Source organism: Martes martes (assembly GCF_963455335.1).
Source record: "Martes martes genome assembly, chromosome: 10".
Classification (NCBI taxonomy): domain Eukaryota; kingdom Metazoa; phylum Chordata; class Mammalia; order Carnivora; family Mustelidae; genus Martes; species Martes martes.
The window spans coordinates 50,240,452-50,254,881 of NC_137898.1; the positions used below are offsets into that span (position 1 = coordinate 50,240,452).

General features: G+C 36.2%; 1 protein-coding gene across 7 annotated transcripts in view; it reads left to right on the plus strand.

Moving 5' to 3' along the window:
• RNF141 (ring finger protein 141) overlaps window positions 1-14,430 on the plus strand; it is a 39,298-nt gene that overhangs the window by 11,214 nt on the left and 13,654 nt on the right. For 5 of the 7 annotated variants that reach the window (XM_080817810.1, XM_080817808.1, XM_080817807.1 and 2 more), the window contains exons 2-4: window positions 452-644; window positions 3,230-3,338; window positions 10,802-10,983. In XM_080817810.1, coding sequence (XP_080673936.1) covers window positions 502-644; window positions 3,230-3,338; window positions 10,802-10,983 — 434 coding nt within the window. In that variant the 5' untranslated portion in view covers window positions 452-501. Of the gene's footprint in view, window positions 1-451; window positions 645-3,229; window positions 3,339-5,524; window positions 5,782-10,362; window positions 10,508-10,801; window positions 10,984-14,430 lie in introns of those variants that run through there. The other 2 variants (XR_013967612.1, XM_080817812.1) reach the window with 2 other exon arrangements.

The following is a 14,430-nucleotide window of genomic DNA, read 5'->3' on the forward strand; positions in this document are numbered from 1 at the left end:
ATTCCTGCTGTGCCACTTCCTCTCTGCAGCTCTGGGTGGGTTTCCTACACTCTACACCCAGTTCTCCACATTTAGAGGGATAGCATCTACCTCTCAGGGTGGCTGCGAGGGCTGCCTGGTACACAGCAAGTGTTCAATAAACACTGGTTGTGGTCATTAGTGTTCAAGCCAAAAAAAGAGAGAGAAGCCTGCTTCTCCTTCTCCCTCTGCCAGTCCCCCTGCTTGTGCTTGTACTCTCTCTCTTTCTCTGTCAAACAAGTAAATAAAATTTTTTTAAAAAATCATTAAAAAATAAATATATAGTCATTTAAATAAATTCCACCTTAGACACATTTAAGTCTACTGAACTCTCACTTAAAGGTATTCCTAGTTTTTCTTATTTTCTTGAAGTGATGAGTATATTGCTGTTTTTATAGTGTATATAAAAGTAACTTTTGTATATATTTGACAGATAACTATGTGAAGCAACATTGTTTCTGGATTTCAAGACATCCTTTCATCATGGGACAGCAATTTTCAGATCAGACACAGTTGGTTCTTAACAAGTTACCAGAAAAAGTAGCAAAACATGTCATATTGGTTCGAGAAAGTGGCTCCTTAACTTATGAAGAATTTCTTGGGAGAGTAGCAGAACTTAATGATATGTAAGGCTTGCTCTTTTTCATTTTATTTTTTCTACCTGACATATGCCCCACATGCTATGACTGTGTAAGAGGTAACCAGAAATATTGATTGGTAAGACTGAATGTTTCAGCAGCAGTGAGCAAATATATATTGAGTACCTACCATAAGACCTGCTATGTGGCTATTTTAAAACATATATAGGAACAAAGAACCAAACAAACTTAAAATTGAATTTTAAACGCAGGCTTATAAATCGATTCTTATTTGAAAGCACTAAAGGTATGCAAAATAGAAGAGAATAAGCCAATTAGCCACTCTAGAAAAAGCTTCCAGGTATAGTCAAAGGGCACTCAGGTTTCTATACACCAGCCAATTCATCTAGTTAATAAATAAATCTTCTGTGTTTGTTCACTGAGCATTATTTTTGCCAGAGAAACACATAAATAGTAATAATTCATTTGTCACCACCAAGGAATAAGGTATTTTTAATTAATATTTTCTAATTAGCTATACCATCTTCAAATCTCTTTAACACTTAAATAGATTTCTAAGATGGAATTTAAATTTCTCTGCCTTCTTAAAGTACATATCTAATAGAACTGTGCCTTTTCTTTGTGAATTTTTCCTTTATTATATCAGTTTTTATACTGATCTCTATAGAAGCTATTAAAATAGAATCTGCTGTTATTATCCAGTAATGAAGAATAAAGAATGTCTTAAAAGCTAGTTATCTTAGAAGATAGTTTCTTTTAGAAACATCAAATTTCCTCTAAAACTAATAATACATTAATGTTAATTAATTGAATTTAAATTTTTTTAAAAAGAATTTAAAAAATAAAAAGAAACAGTGGATATCATTCATTTAAAAAAAAAAAAAAGGAGAAAGAAAGAAATCCTGTATGGATATATGGATGGATCCTGTATGAATATATATATAAATTCATAGAAAATGAACTGTAAGTATACACACTAAGTTTCTGGAAAATTGGTGAAAAGGGAGACAGGAAAGGGAGATTGTACATTTTACTGTGTATAATTATGTATTGTCTGATCTTTTATAATAAAAATATAGTCATAAAACTCTGGCATTTTATTTATTTATTTATTTATTTATTTATTTATTAAATTATCCAAATGGTAATATTTGAGGCATTACTTCTGGGACCATATTCTTAAGGAGTAAAAATGGATTAAGAATTTAATAGTATCATGAATGGAATGCTTTTTTAAGTTTATTGTTTTGATTCTGATGAAGAGTAGTCAATGACATTTGCCATCCCTTTAGAGGCTTGGAACTTCTATACGTAAACCATCTGTTCTTTAAATTTTTGCCTTTTGGCTTTAAATGCCAGATAAGTATGTCCTGTAAAAGGATACACAAGCTAAGCTTACTGTGTAGTAAAAAAATGATGGTAAAGAATATCTTCCTTTTATTTATTTAGCGTAGGATGTTGACTGGATTTAGTTCTTAAAACTGATTTCCATGGGTCAGATTTGGGCATTTCACAAGGGCAATGCTGCCTGAGAATTATAAAGCTAAATCTATACAGAAGAAGCATGGCTTGATAGCTAGAAATCAGCTGGGTACTGGCGCAGATAAATTACTTTCACTGGCAGACTTTGCTACCTAGGGCTAGTTGCTTCATTGTCAGTGGTCTCTAGTTAGCTGTACATCGTTTAGTTCAAAGGTGATATCCCCACTGGTGCTCAAAGAGAAATGTGACTAATGATGAAAGGGAGACACAATACTTAAGTATATCTTTGATCTAATTTAAATTGGCATTAATAAGAAGATATTGAATCATCTTCTAAAAGTTATATTTTTATGCTAGAATCCTATGGCTCTCTAAATTAAAATTACTCTGCTAGAGGAAAACAGCAAAGCTGGATTTAAGGTGTCTCAAAATCATTTGCTTTGATCCAGTCCCAAATTGTAAAAAGAAAATTTTCAGAGTGGTGTGTGTTGTTGTTTAAATTAGGACTCAACCAAGAGCAAGATTTTTTCACACTTTATACATCTAAGGCAATAGTCAAAATGTAGATAAGTGAAACTAGCTAAATTTCTTTAAGTACCTGATTCCTTGGGCATGTTTTTTCTAGATGTCTTTGTTAAACATTTAAAAGCCGTTGAGAGAGGCACCTGGGTGGCTCAGTTGGTTGAACAACCACCTATGGCTCAGGTGATCCTGGAGTCCTGGGATCGAGTCCCACATTGGCCTCCTGCTCAACAGGGAGTCTGCTTCTCCCTCTGACCCTACCCGGTGTCATGCTGTCTCTCTCATTCTCTCTCTTTCAAATAAATAAAATCTTAAATAATAATAATAATTAATAATAAATAAAGTAAAAATCATTGAGAAAGGGCATAAAAAGATTTGTAAATATTCTGTCAGCTATGCTGTTGATGTTAAAAACTTAGTTGTATGTTTATAATCAAAACATTTCCATCCCAGTGTTTAAGAATCTACTATGATCATTATTGTTATCTGTCTCTGTATTTTCTTCAAATTTTTTTCTCTGTTATAAAGTGTTTCTTGAATCTGGTTTCATAGCTCCATTATTTTATAAGACTTTTCATAAAATTAGCAAATGTGTTTTCTCTTTGCAGAACTGCTAAAGTGGCTTCTGGCCAGGAAAAACATCTTCTCTTTGAGGTACAACCTGGGTCTGATTCCTCTGCCTTTTGGAAAGTCGTTGTACGTGTGGTCTGTACCAAGGTGAGAATGATGGAGACTTCCAACTCTGAACTTAAATTCTTTTGGTGATTAGAACCACATTTAATAGTGTAGTATAGTAGAAATAAATGTTAATAATTTGCTAATTATTAACATTTATTTGTAAAACTCTATAAAACACAGTTTCGTTAGTGTTATTGCCTTCCCAGTTAACTGTTTGGATCTCATTGGTTATATAGTTGCCATATAGCAGAGATTTTTATAATCAAAGGAGGTGGTAGTAACCTCTTACCCTTCTACCTCTCTTTTCGGATTTTAGCTGGCTGTGGAATCCTAAGGTAATACCCTACTTAGCTCTAAGATGATTCCTTAAAAATTAAAGTTACCTTAGGAGATCATTTCTTTTAAGAAGAATAGCTTCATTCACTTAATAATTTAAAAATCCATTAGAAAGATTTGGGTATTTTTAGGTTTTCTGTTTTGGTTTTTGTGTGATATTTCATTTCTGTTTTTAGAAATTTTTAGTTACAGACTGGATTTTTCGCCATCAGTGTACTGTCTTTTAGTTGGTTTTTAAATCTTAGGTAATTGAGTATTGCTAAAAAATGTAATAGCAGCAGTCATAGAGTATGAGTAAGACTCATCCACCAATGGGTAGATTAGAGAGGTGGTAATTAATCTTTTTGAGGCCATAAACCTTTTGTTGAAAATGAAGGAATGCATTTTATTAGGCCTTCTCTTACCCCAACTCCTGCCCTAAAACAAACAATAAAACCATCCATATGCATGTAAATAATAAATTGAGCATTCACGAATGCCCTCAATTCCATTCCTGATCAATCTGTAAAGAACTACTGGGTAAGAACATTTTTTTCTTTAGTGTCATGGACCCTGGAGGTTACCCAAATAATATGCCATGTTTTTCCAGTGGGTCGATTGCCAGTACTATGCTTTAAGTGTAGAAAGATTGATTATGGATATTTGGTCAAATTAGATGTTCTAATCAACTTAAGTAGTAAAAGAACTTTAAAGAGTTTAGAGAAGCAAAGACAGAGAGATGTTAATTCCATACTTGGCTAAGTGCCTGAAGGTGAATGGCACTTGTTAAAGTTTACAGTTGATTTAGAGAGAATATACAACATAGTTTAATACCGTTTAGCTGGGTCTATCCACACTAAACATTTACTTATGTTGATTATTCTTTTATAAACATATAATGTATTATTAGCCCCAGGGGTACAGGTCTGTGAATCGCCAGGTTGACAAACTTCACAGAACTCACCCATAGCACATACGCTCCCCAGTGTCTGTAACCCCACCACCCTCTCCATACCCCCCTCCCCCCGGCAACCCTCAGTTTGTTTTGTGAGATTAAGAGTCTCCTGTGGTTTGTCTCCCTCCCGATCCCATCTTGTTTCATTTATTCTTTTCCTAGCCCCCAGACCCCCCACGTTGCATCTCCACTTCCTCATATCAGGGAGATCATATGATAGTTGTCTTTCTCTGATTGACTTATTTCGCTAAGTGTAATACCCTCTAGTTCCATCCACGTCATCGTAAATGGCAAGATTTCATTTCTTTTGATGGCTGCATAGTATTCCATTGTGTGTGTATGTATGTGTGTATATATATATGTATATATATATATATACACACATACACACCACATCTTCTTTATCCATTCATCTGTTGATGGACATCTGGGTTCTTTCCATAGTTTAGCTATTGTGGACATTGCTGCTATAAACATTCAGGTGCACGTGCCCCTTCGGATCACTACATTTGTATCTTTAGGGTAAATACCCAATAGTGCAATTGCTGGGTCATAGGGTAGCTCTGTTTTCAACTTTTTGAGGAACTGCCATGCTGCTTTCCTTATGTTGATTATTTTTAAAATCCAAATGTTGAAGACCAATATGATAGCTGTCAGAGAACCATCATTAAAAATTTTTGTATTTATTACAGAGGTAGCTAATGTGGTACTAGTGTGGGCAGCAGTGTAACTTTATACAGTATATAATATGTTACAAATCATAGTAACAGAACTCACATTGAAATACTGACAACTTGATCCAACATCCTGTTTGTTATTTATACTTGGATTCCTAGACTCAAAATTTGTATACCAACCACATATTTTGTCCATTTTCTGGGTTTTTTTGCTTGTTTTTGTTATTGAGTTTATATTATATTTATGTTAAATTCATTAGGGTTTTTTCTTTTTACAGTGTTATTAATGCACATACTCTAAAGAATTCTGGGAATCCTCAGCTTTTGACTTTGCAAAGGAATAAAGTAAAGAAGAAATGAAGAACTGAGCTAAAAACCTGTAAAATCTGTTCAGACAGGCTCAGTATCTCCCATACTCCCATCATCCCACAGCTGCAAATTTACACTGCACATAATGTTCAGGATTATATGAAAGTCAACTTCAAAGGACACAAGGGTGAATTTATAAGAACTCTAGCCATAAAGGTTGTTTCTGAAAAACAAACATTCTGGCTCCTTTTCTTGCCTTCTCCACAGTAATTAGCTCTCTGATCTTGTCAATTTTCTCTCTACCAGGTTTCACTTTAAGTTTATCCATAAGACAGATTCCATGCCCTGTAGGGGGCTGTAACTATAGTTCAGGCTTCTCTTCTCATCCAGATTACCTTAGATTCTGTGATTAATCACCAGACTTCCAGACTCTTCTCTTAATTCTTTTTTTTTTTTTTAAAGATTTTATTTATTTATTTATTTGACAGAGAGAGAGAGAGATCACAAGTAGGAAGAGAGGCAGGCAGAGAGAGAGGAGGAAGCAGGCTCCCTGCTGAGCAGAGAGCCCGATGCGGGGCTTGATCCCAGAACCCTGGGACCATGACCTGAGCCGAAGGCAGAGGCTTTAACCCGCTGAGCCACCTAGGCGCCCCTCTTCTCTTAATTCTAAGATAACCTTTCTAAAGCACAGCTCTCATCAGATCACTTTCCTGGCTAAAACTCAGCAACAGTTCTTCATTGGCAACAAAATAGTCCCAGCTTGTTGACCTGACATTCAAGGTCCTGAACAATCTACCAACCTAGACTATTTTTTCTATTTCAGTTACCACTATCACCTTTTGCACTTCAGTCTCACCAGGGTTAACTAATTAAAGGCTGTATAGCTGTTACTTTCCCACCCGGTGGGAAATGAGCCTCTGCTCATTGGTTCCTTCAGCTAGAATGTCCATTCCTCTGTCATTAAATTGCTATCGGTTACAAGTCAGAATACTCCTGTTACACTAGTTTAAAGAAAAACACTATGTATTTTCTCACTTTTTAAGAAATCCTGATACAAAGTGGCTCCCAGATTGGTTAATTCAAAGACCTAGCAGATCCCTTTTCTTAGTTCACTGGATCACTATCAGCTCATGTCCCCTTCTTACACATTGACCAAAGGGCTACGATTACCATGATTGGTTTAGGTTAGACTAACCAGGAGTGACTCTTGAGTCATTTCAGGGAGTGAGAGACACAAAAACAAAATCAGGGCTCTGCTGGCAATGAAAAGTGGGAATGGCGTGTGGGTAATCAGGTGATAGTTTCTCCCACATCTTTTTATTCCTGCATGGTTAGACTTAATGTCTCTAAAGGTGCGACTCAAATACCATCTCATCCATAAAGTCTTCCTTAATAGAAATTCTCTTGCCTCTTCCAAACTCCAATAGCATTTTATTTATACTTCATAAACTAAATTCTACATTAAGAATAAAATTATTTAGGTTCTAAGCTCCCCTAGTAGATAATAAGCTCCCGAGGGCAAGAGTTCTGTCTAGATTCATCCTTTTATCTCTTATGGCCTGTACTGTTTTGCATCTGGTAGGAACTCAGTATATGTTGAGTGAACAAAAATCTGTAGAAGAACTACTCTCATTTTAAATGACTGGGATAGGCTGAAGTTTTCCTTGTTGATTGATACAGTGTAATACCTAAATTACATTCTCTCTCCATCTTTACCTCATAAAGTACTCAGCTCATGTTGAAGACACCAGTATAAATTGTAGAGAGCTGTGGGAATATGAATATCAGTCTTCCGATCCCTTGGTATTCTGTTGCTCCTCTTTGGCAAACATAGAATTAATGTTTAAGATGTTAATTTACTGTTAGTCAAATTCTTTTCACCTCAGGATCTCTAACCATTACATCTGTATGCACTTAAACATCTTCCCTAAGATTCTAAGTAGAAAAGCACAAATATTAAAGGCCTATACAGAGGTGCCTGCGTGGCTCTGTCAGTTAAGCAGCTGACTCTTGATTTCGGCTCAGCTTATGATCTCAGGGTCATGGGATCATGCCTAGCGTCAGGCTCCACGCTGACAGAGTCTACTTGAGATTCTTTCTCCCTCAGTAGGCAGGCAGAGTTCTCATTTGTGTAATTTTTCTTGATTTTTAGGTCTACTCCAAAGAAGTGTTTTATTTGCATTCCCTAGGTTCTTACTGAAAGAATCTATGAGAAGTCAGTGTTAACATTAGAAAAAAAATTGAAATCCTATATGAAAACCTGATTGAGAGGAAATTTCTAATTTCTTAATCTTAAGCAACTAAACAATTGTACTATCACCTTCTGTATTTACAAAAAGACCTTTTCTTGACTGTCATTGTCTATCATTATTACCTTCAAACAGTATTTAATTCATTATAAAAAATAATCTAAATGATGTTTGAATGAAATATTTTGTGGGACTAATATTAGAAAAATTAATGGGTTAATTAAAATTATAGACTAAGATGGCTATTAAGAAACTTCATAAATTGTATTCTTTTCATCCATCTTGTTACTTAGACCAAAACCTTGGCGCCAGCCATCCTTGTCTTCTCTTTTTTTCTCCTATCCCACAGTCATCCATAAATGAATCCTGATGGGTTTCTCTTCAAAATATATTCAGAATCTAGCCAGTTGTCATCATCTCCACTACTACTACCCTGTTCTTAGCGACCATCATCTCTCATAAGGCTTATGCTAACAACCCCCTAACTGGTCTCCCTGCTTCTGCCCTTCCCCCCATAATTCTGTCTAGTCTCAGCACAGCAACCAGTCTGTGGAATGAAATCAAATGAAATGATTTCATTTGAATGAAATCAAATCATATTAGTCCTTGGCTCAGAACTTTCCAGTGACTTTCCATGCACTTATGATAAAAACCAAAGTTATTATTATGATTAGTGAAGTCCTATATGTTCTGTCTCGCCTCCTCCTCCCACCCTTATCCTCTACCACTCTCATTCCCTCTCTCATTCTAGTCCAGCCTCCCTGCACTCCTGGCTGGACTCCTCATGTTCCTCACCCAGTGCACTTCTGTATGACAGCCTTCACACTTCGTATTCTTCCAGCCTGGAATGATCTCTCCCCTGATACTCAAATGACTCATTCCTGCTCCTTTTCCAGTTCTTAAATATCACCTTCTCTGTGAGGCCTTCCCTACAACCCTTCAGTATATCTTCTTCTCCATTTAATCTCCTCCATAACACTTATTTCCATTTCACTTGATCTGTACTTTGTGTCTCCTGCCTATAGTGTAACCTCCGTGAGGGCAGGGGTTTTGTTTATACACACTAGGTCACCAGTGCCTAGAACGGTGCACACAGTACATAGTTATGTGCATAATATCCATATGATGGGTACTCAGTAAATATTTGTTGCATGAATCCTATGATTATAGTAGCTTAGTTTGATCAGTCTTGCCATTAAATACCAAGTTTATAGGAATTATTCCCTTATTTCTTCCAAACTCTGCAGTTCCAAAGGAAGTCTCGTCTAGTTTCCTCAGCTCTGAAAGTCTATTGTAATGGCCTCTATGAATTCCTGTCACCTTTGATTCTATATTTTTGTCCTCTATCTCATATATAATCTTTTATTACAAAGAATCATACATATTTGCATCTCCATATAGATTTTACCTTCCCCAAATGTCATCAGTTTTAGAGATTGTTCCACTATCTTCACAGTACGGAATCTGATTAATAATTGATTCTTAGTTTTTTCTCACTGCCTTCTCAAATAATAAACAAGTGATACATGTTAGTTACAACTATTATTATTTTCATTCCAAATTGAAATGTTGATATAATAATTTTTTTAATATGTAACCTATCTACTTCACCTTCCCATATGCCCGGTTCCATGAACACATTTCAGAACCTACTCTGCACAATTTTAAGGCCTTCTCTCCCTCTTCTTGCATTCATTTCTTTGTAAATTTTTTCTGATATTGTTTGTTAACTTTGATATGTACTTAGTAGATTTCATTGCTTCTGTTCCCATACTCTTCCTTACCATCCCCTGTGCTAGAAAAACAAAGTCTTTCACATCGCGAGTCTGTCACTGATTACTTCAGGTTCTTCCAAGAGCAGTACCCTTTCAACCCTATTCACTTTGATCACTTCAAAAGAAAATATGTGACCCACTCTATGACTCCCTAAGTCTTAGGAAAGCAATATTTTCTCTCCTTATCTCTTACCTCACGCTTGCCCCAAATATCTCCTCACATTAAGAATGTAAGCTCCAGGGATTTGCCTTGGTGGCTCAGTTGGTTAAGTGTCTGCCTTCGGTTCAGGTCATGATCCCAGGGGCCTGGGATTGAGTCCTGCACTGGGCTCCTTGCTCAGCGGGGAGACTGCCTCTCCCTCTCCCTCTGCCATTCCCCAGGCTTGTGCTCTCTGAATCTATCTCTCTGTCAAATAAAAACAATCTTTAAAAAAAAAAAGAATGTAAGCTCAAGTGAGGAGAGGTACAATCTGTAGGCCACTGGTTCCACTTCATATTAAATGAATTTTTGGCCAAAACAAAGAGGGGTGCTTGCCAAAACGCAAACTAGCCTCCTGGGAAGAATTCAACCACTTTTTGTTAGCATTTACTTTAGTGTAATTTTCTTGCTTTAGTTTGGAAATTCTGGCAAAAACTAGAACTTAAGGTATTCAAGAAAACAAGCAGTTGTTTCAGGTATAGTAGAATGGCATGTGGGTGTTGGATTCAAATAAATCTTTTAGTTAAATTCTTTAAGAAATTAAAAAGAATCGTCAATACTGATCTCTAAAATTCATTTTTTAGGTCTGGGAGAGTTACCTGACCTCATCAACTCTAAACAGGGTGATGCCTAATCAACCCTACAGGGTTATTTTGAGTATCAAATGAGATAAATGTGTGCAAGTACTTTGAACTCCACTTCATTTGCTCAGACTCTTTCTCTTGTTAGGTAATTTACAAACTTTGAAAACTTTTATTTCCTACGGTGTTTGACTAAATACTTGTACTCCCTTTTTGGGAAAAATTGACCAGAGAAGAGGGATGGGTAAAATAGGTGATGGATATTAAGGAGGACACTTGCGATAAGCACTAGGTGTTGTATGTAGTAAATTCCACACCTGACACTAATATTTCACTGTATGCTCACTAACTGGAATGTAAATTAAAACTTTTTAAAAATGGCCATAGAAATTATGAACTTTTTTTCTTTCTTTCCTTTTTTTTTTTTAAATTTTATTTTTAGATCAACAAAAGCACTGGCATTGTAGAAGCATCACGGATCATGAATTTGTACCAGTTTATTCAGCTTTATAAAGACATCACAAGTCAAGCATCAGGAGTATTGGCCCAGAGCTCCACTTCTGAAGACCAAGATGAAAACTCATCATCTGTAACATCTTGTCAGGCTAGTCTTTGGATGGGAAGGTATAGAATGCATAAGAACCATATTTCTCTTGTTTTCTAATATACAAGCTACTGAAATCTCAGTAATACTTTTGCTGGTCCCCTTGTGATTTCTGAATCATTACTTTTTATCTCAGTTGTATTGTATCCCAGATAAGCTTTTGGATTATTCTGTACTTCAGGATGTTTGTTAGAGTGCTAAATTAAAGAAAAATTAAAGTGGCTCACACCAGCTAATGTTTCTTTCAACCCAGTTTCCATGAGTGCACTCTCCACTCTACATGCTTGCATTTAATAACAAAGGATATTTAATAACAAAGGATATTAATATCTCTCTTATAACAGGTATTTATGTTATTAGTCAAAGCACTTCAGGGAATTAGGTCTTAGAATCTGGCAAAATCATTCCAGTTTTCCTTTAAAATATCTGACTAATTGGAGCATTAAAAATTGTAAATATTGGCAGACCATTCAGGAATGAAAAAGTAGTTGGTGTACGAACTGCATATACTGAGTTACCAGAAGGAAATGAAGTCAGCCAGAGTTTTCTTTGATGGTGCTTGTTTACTCAGGCCTAATGTATTATTGTTCTATCTAAACTTTCTTTTCCTTCTCTGTAATGCTCTTGGCATGTGAAAGCTTCCACCTGTTGCTATTTGACAACCATGACCATAATTTAAATTTGTAAATGCCTCATTGGAAAAAGTCTTACGTGTATCCAGACATGTTGATATCCTGTCTTATTGTCATACTGAATAGACAGCAAAAATCTGTATTGACAGTATTTTTTACCTTAAAATTAAGAATATGCTTAGCAAGAATTTCTCTTTTATTGCTTGATTTACAGTTGCATTTTCTGGTCCATTCTTAGCCAACTGGTTTCCAAAACTATATTGTGGTAAATCTGTATCTCCATTTGTCATTTTCTGTTTATCATTGTAGGATTGTTTGGTTTTCTGGGTTTGGGTTGTACAAGTGGTACTGAAATGCCAAGTGAGTTTTAGAACATGATAGGCGGTGTTTAGGGTTTTCTTTTCTGTATTTTGTAAAGTTAATCTTTCACAGACAGGTGCCTGATTTTCTGCTTTTCTTCCTCTCCCTGTTCAGAATGGCAGTTTTGTTGTTGTTGTTGTTGTTGTTGTTGTTATTGTTTGTTTTAAGTATCTTGAAAGCTGAGAATAGGACTTACCAGGATATTTAAACTGTGTGGTAGCAAATGAAAGTAATACTTTTTTCTTGTTGTAGTCATCTCAATGAAAGAGGTAAGGGTGTTATCCCTGGAAACTCAGTGCCTCATTGGTAGATTAGGGCTGCTTCCTGCCTTTGTATGTTTTTTGGTTTTGAGTTCTATCCTGATACTCTAGTTCATAGAAAAACAGACTTTTCAAGTTGAAGGTGTTTTAAAGGATATTTATTTGGTTTAGTCTTATATCTGATACATGTTTTTGTTAATGGTTTACATTTATTGAGTACTTACAGTGTATTAAGCATTTTGATGAGTGCTTTACATATAAACTCATTAAATCCTCACAACAACCCCATGGGGATACAATTACTGGTCCATTTCAGAAAATCTGAGGTTTAGACAAATAAATGACATGGCTAAAAATTAGCCTAGCCGAGATTCACATTCAGATGAGGCTGGCAATACAACCATGCCCCTAACTTCTGCATTATTACTCTGTAATGAGTAAAGATCTGTACCACGGTGCTTCTTAAACTTTGTAGTCAGTGGTTTCGAGGAGGAACTTGAGAGTCCGTCAAGCTCCCACATGGAGTCACTGCTGCTGATCCACTAGTAAGACTTTGAGTAGTAGTCTTGTCACATTTTGCACTTGAACATCTGAAGGTATATGGGACTCAGTGCCACACAGACATAAGCCCTTTCTTACACAGATGGCTCTAATCACTGTGAAATGTTCCCTTTCACATTATATTCCTCAGGACAGCCAAAATCTGACTCTCTTGAGGCAGCATAGCACAGACTCTAGAACGAAATTGCCTGTGTTCAAATCCTGACTCTACTCCTAACTGTGTGACTTTGGACAAGTTATTAAACTATTTTTCCTCTTTTCCCTCATTTTTTTAAGAGAGGATGATAACAATAGTATCTGCTTCATAGGATTCTTGAGAGAACTAAGTGGGTCAAGATATGTAAAATGCTTAAAAAAGGGCCTAGCATGTAATAATATGTAAGAGTTCACTGTTATTATTTTTTTTTCATTATTTTAAATTTACTACTGTATTCTACTTATTTCAGTGGCAGTGCCCTCTGGATCCCACCAAACAAATCTGTTCTCGCTTCAGCCCTTCAAAAATTTGAAAACATTAATCAGATTCTCACTGGTCCTCTATTCTGCAGGATGAACATCCCCACTTCCTTTGGCCTTTGTTCTTTGGGTCTCTTTCCTATCCCAGAGGCTTTCCTGGAAAATCCTTTATCTGTCAATATATCTTTCAGGGTAGAGGGCGTAGAACTCAAGATTCCATTCTACAAGTGGTGTAACAAGGACAACTAGAGCAAGACCCTTTCTCCTTCCTTCTTCTGGTTAGTGTACTGCTAGGAAGGTAGCAAGAAGTCAAGTGAACATTGTACAGCTTCCGCTGGCTGCTTCTGTGTTTCCTGTGCTTTCTTTTACTTCTGTCCAGAGCAGTGCTCTTCTTCACAGCCTTCTAACCTTCAGAACTCTGTCCCTCGTCTTGGATTCAGTGAAGTCTCTGCTACTGACACATCCTTAGACAGATTGTAAGCTGCTCAAAAGCAGAGACCCCAGTTCATCTGGGTCTGGTCCAGAATGTAGCACCTAAGAGATGCGGAAACATTGAACTGAATATTTCTAGAAAATGAGATGCGTGTCCATCTACATTCCATTCAGTTTCCCCACTTTGATTCAGTGGCTTCCTTCTTTTGCCCGTAGGTTTAACCTATTACCCACATCCTGACGATTTGTCTTTTGTAATGTCCCTTTACTGGGCCCTATCTCCCAAGTGAATTGCTGAAGTAAGGGTCTGATTGATTTTCCTCCCTCTAAAATGTCCCATACTGCATTCCCAATTAGTCTTCCTAAATACTATTTCAGTGGGGGTTCACTTTTCTTTTAATCAAACTCTGATTCTAGTTTGCCACTCAGAATAAGTTTAAGCATATTTTGACATTCAGGGATCAGATTGTTACATACACACTCCAGAAGTATTTTTTTTCCTACCTCAACAACTTTGTTTATTCACCTACAATGTCCTCTGTCGAAGGTATGTCACTTTTCAACCTCATCTTTCCAACAAATTTGAAATACTCATTAATACTCATTTGTTCCTTCTTAGCACTTACTACTTGCATATTTGACATTTGCTTATATTCTTTTTTATGTTCAAATTGACAAATTTTAAAATGATATTTCGTGTGTGTGTGTGTGTATGTGTTCGGTTAGCCACTGTATAGTACATCATTAGCTTTTGATGTAGTGTTAG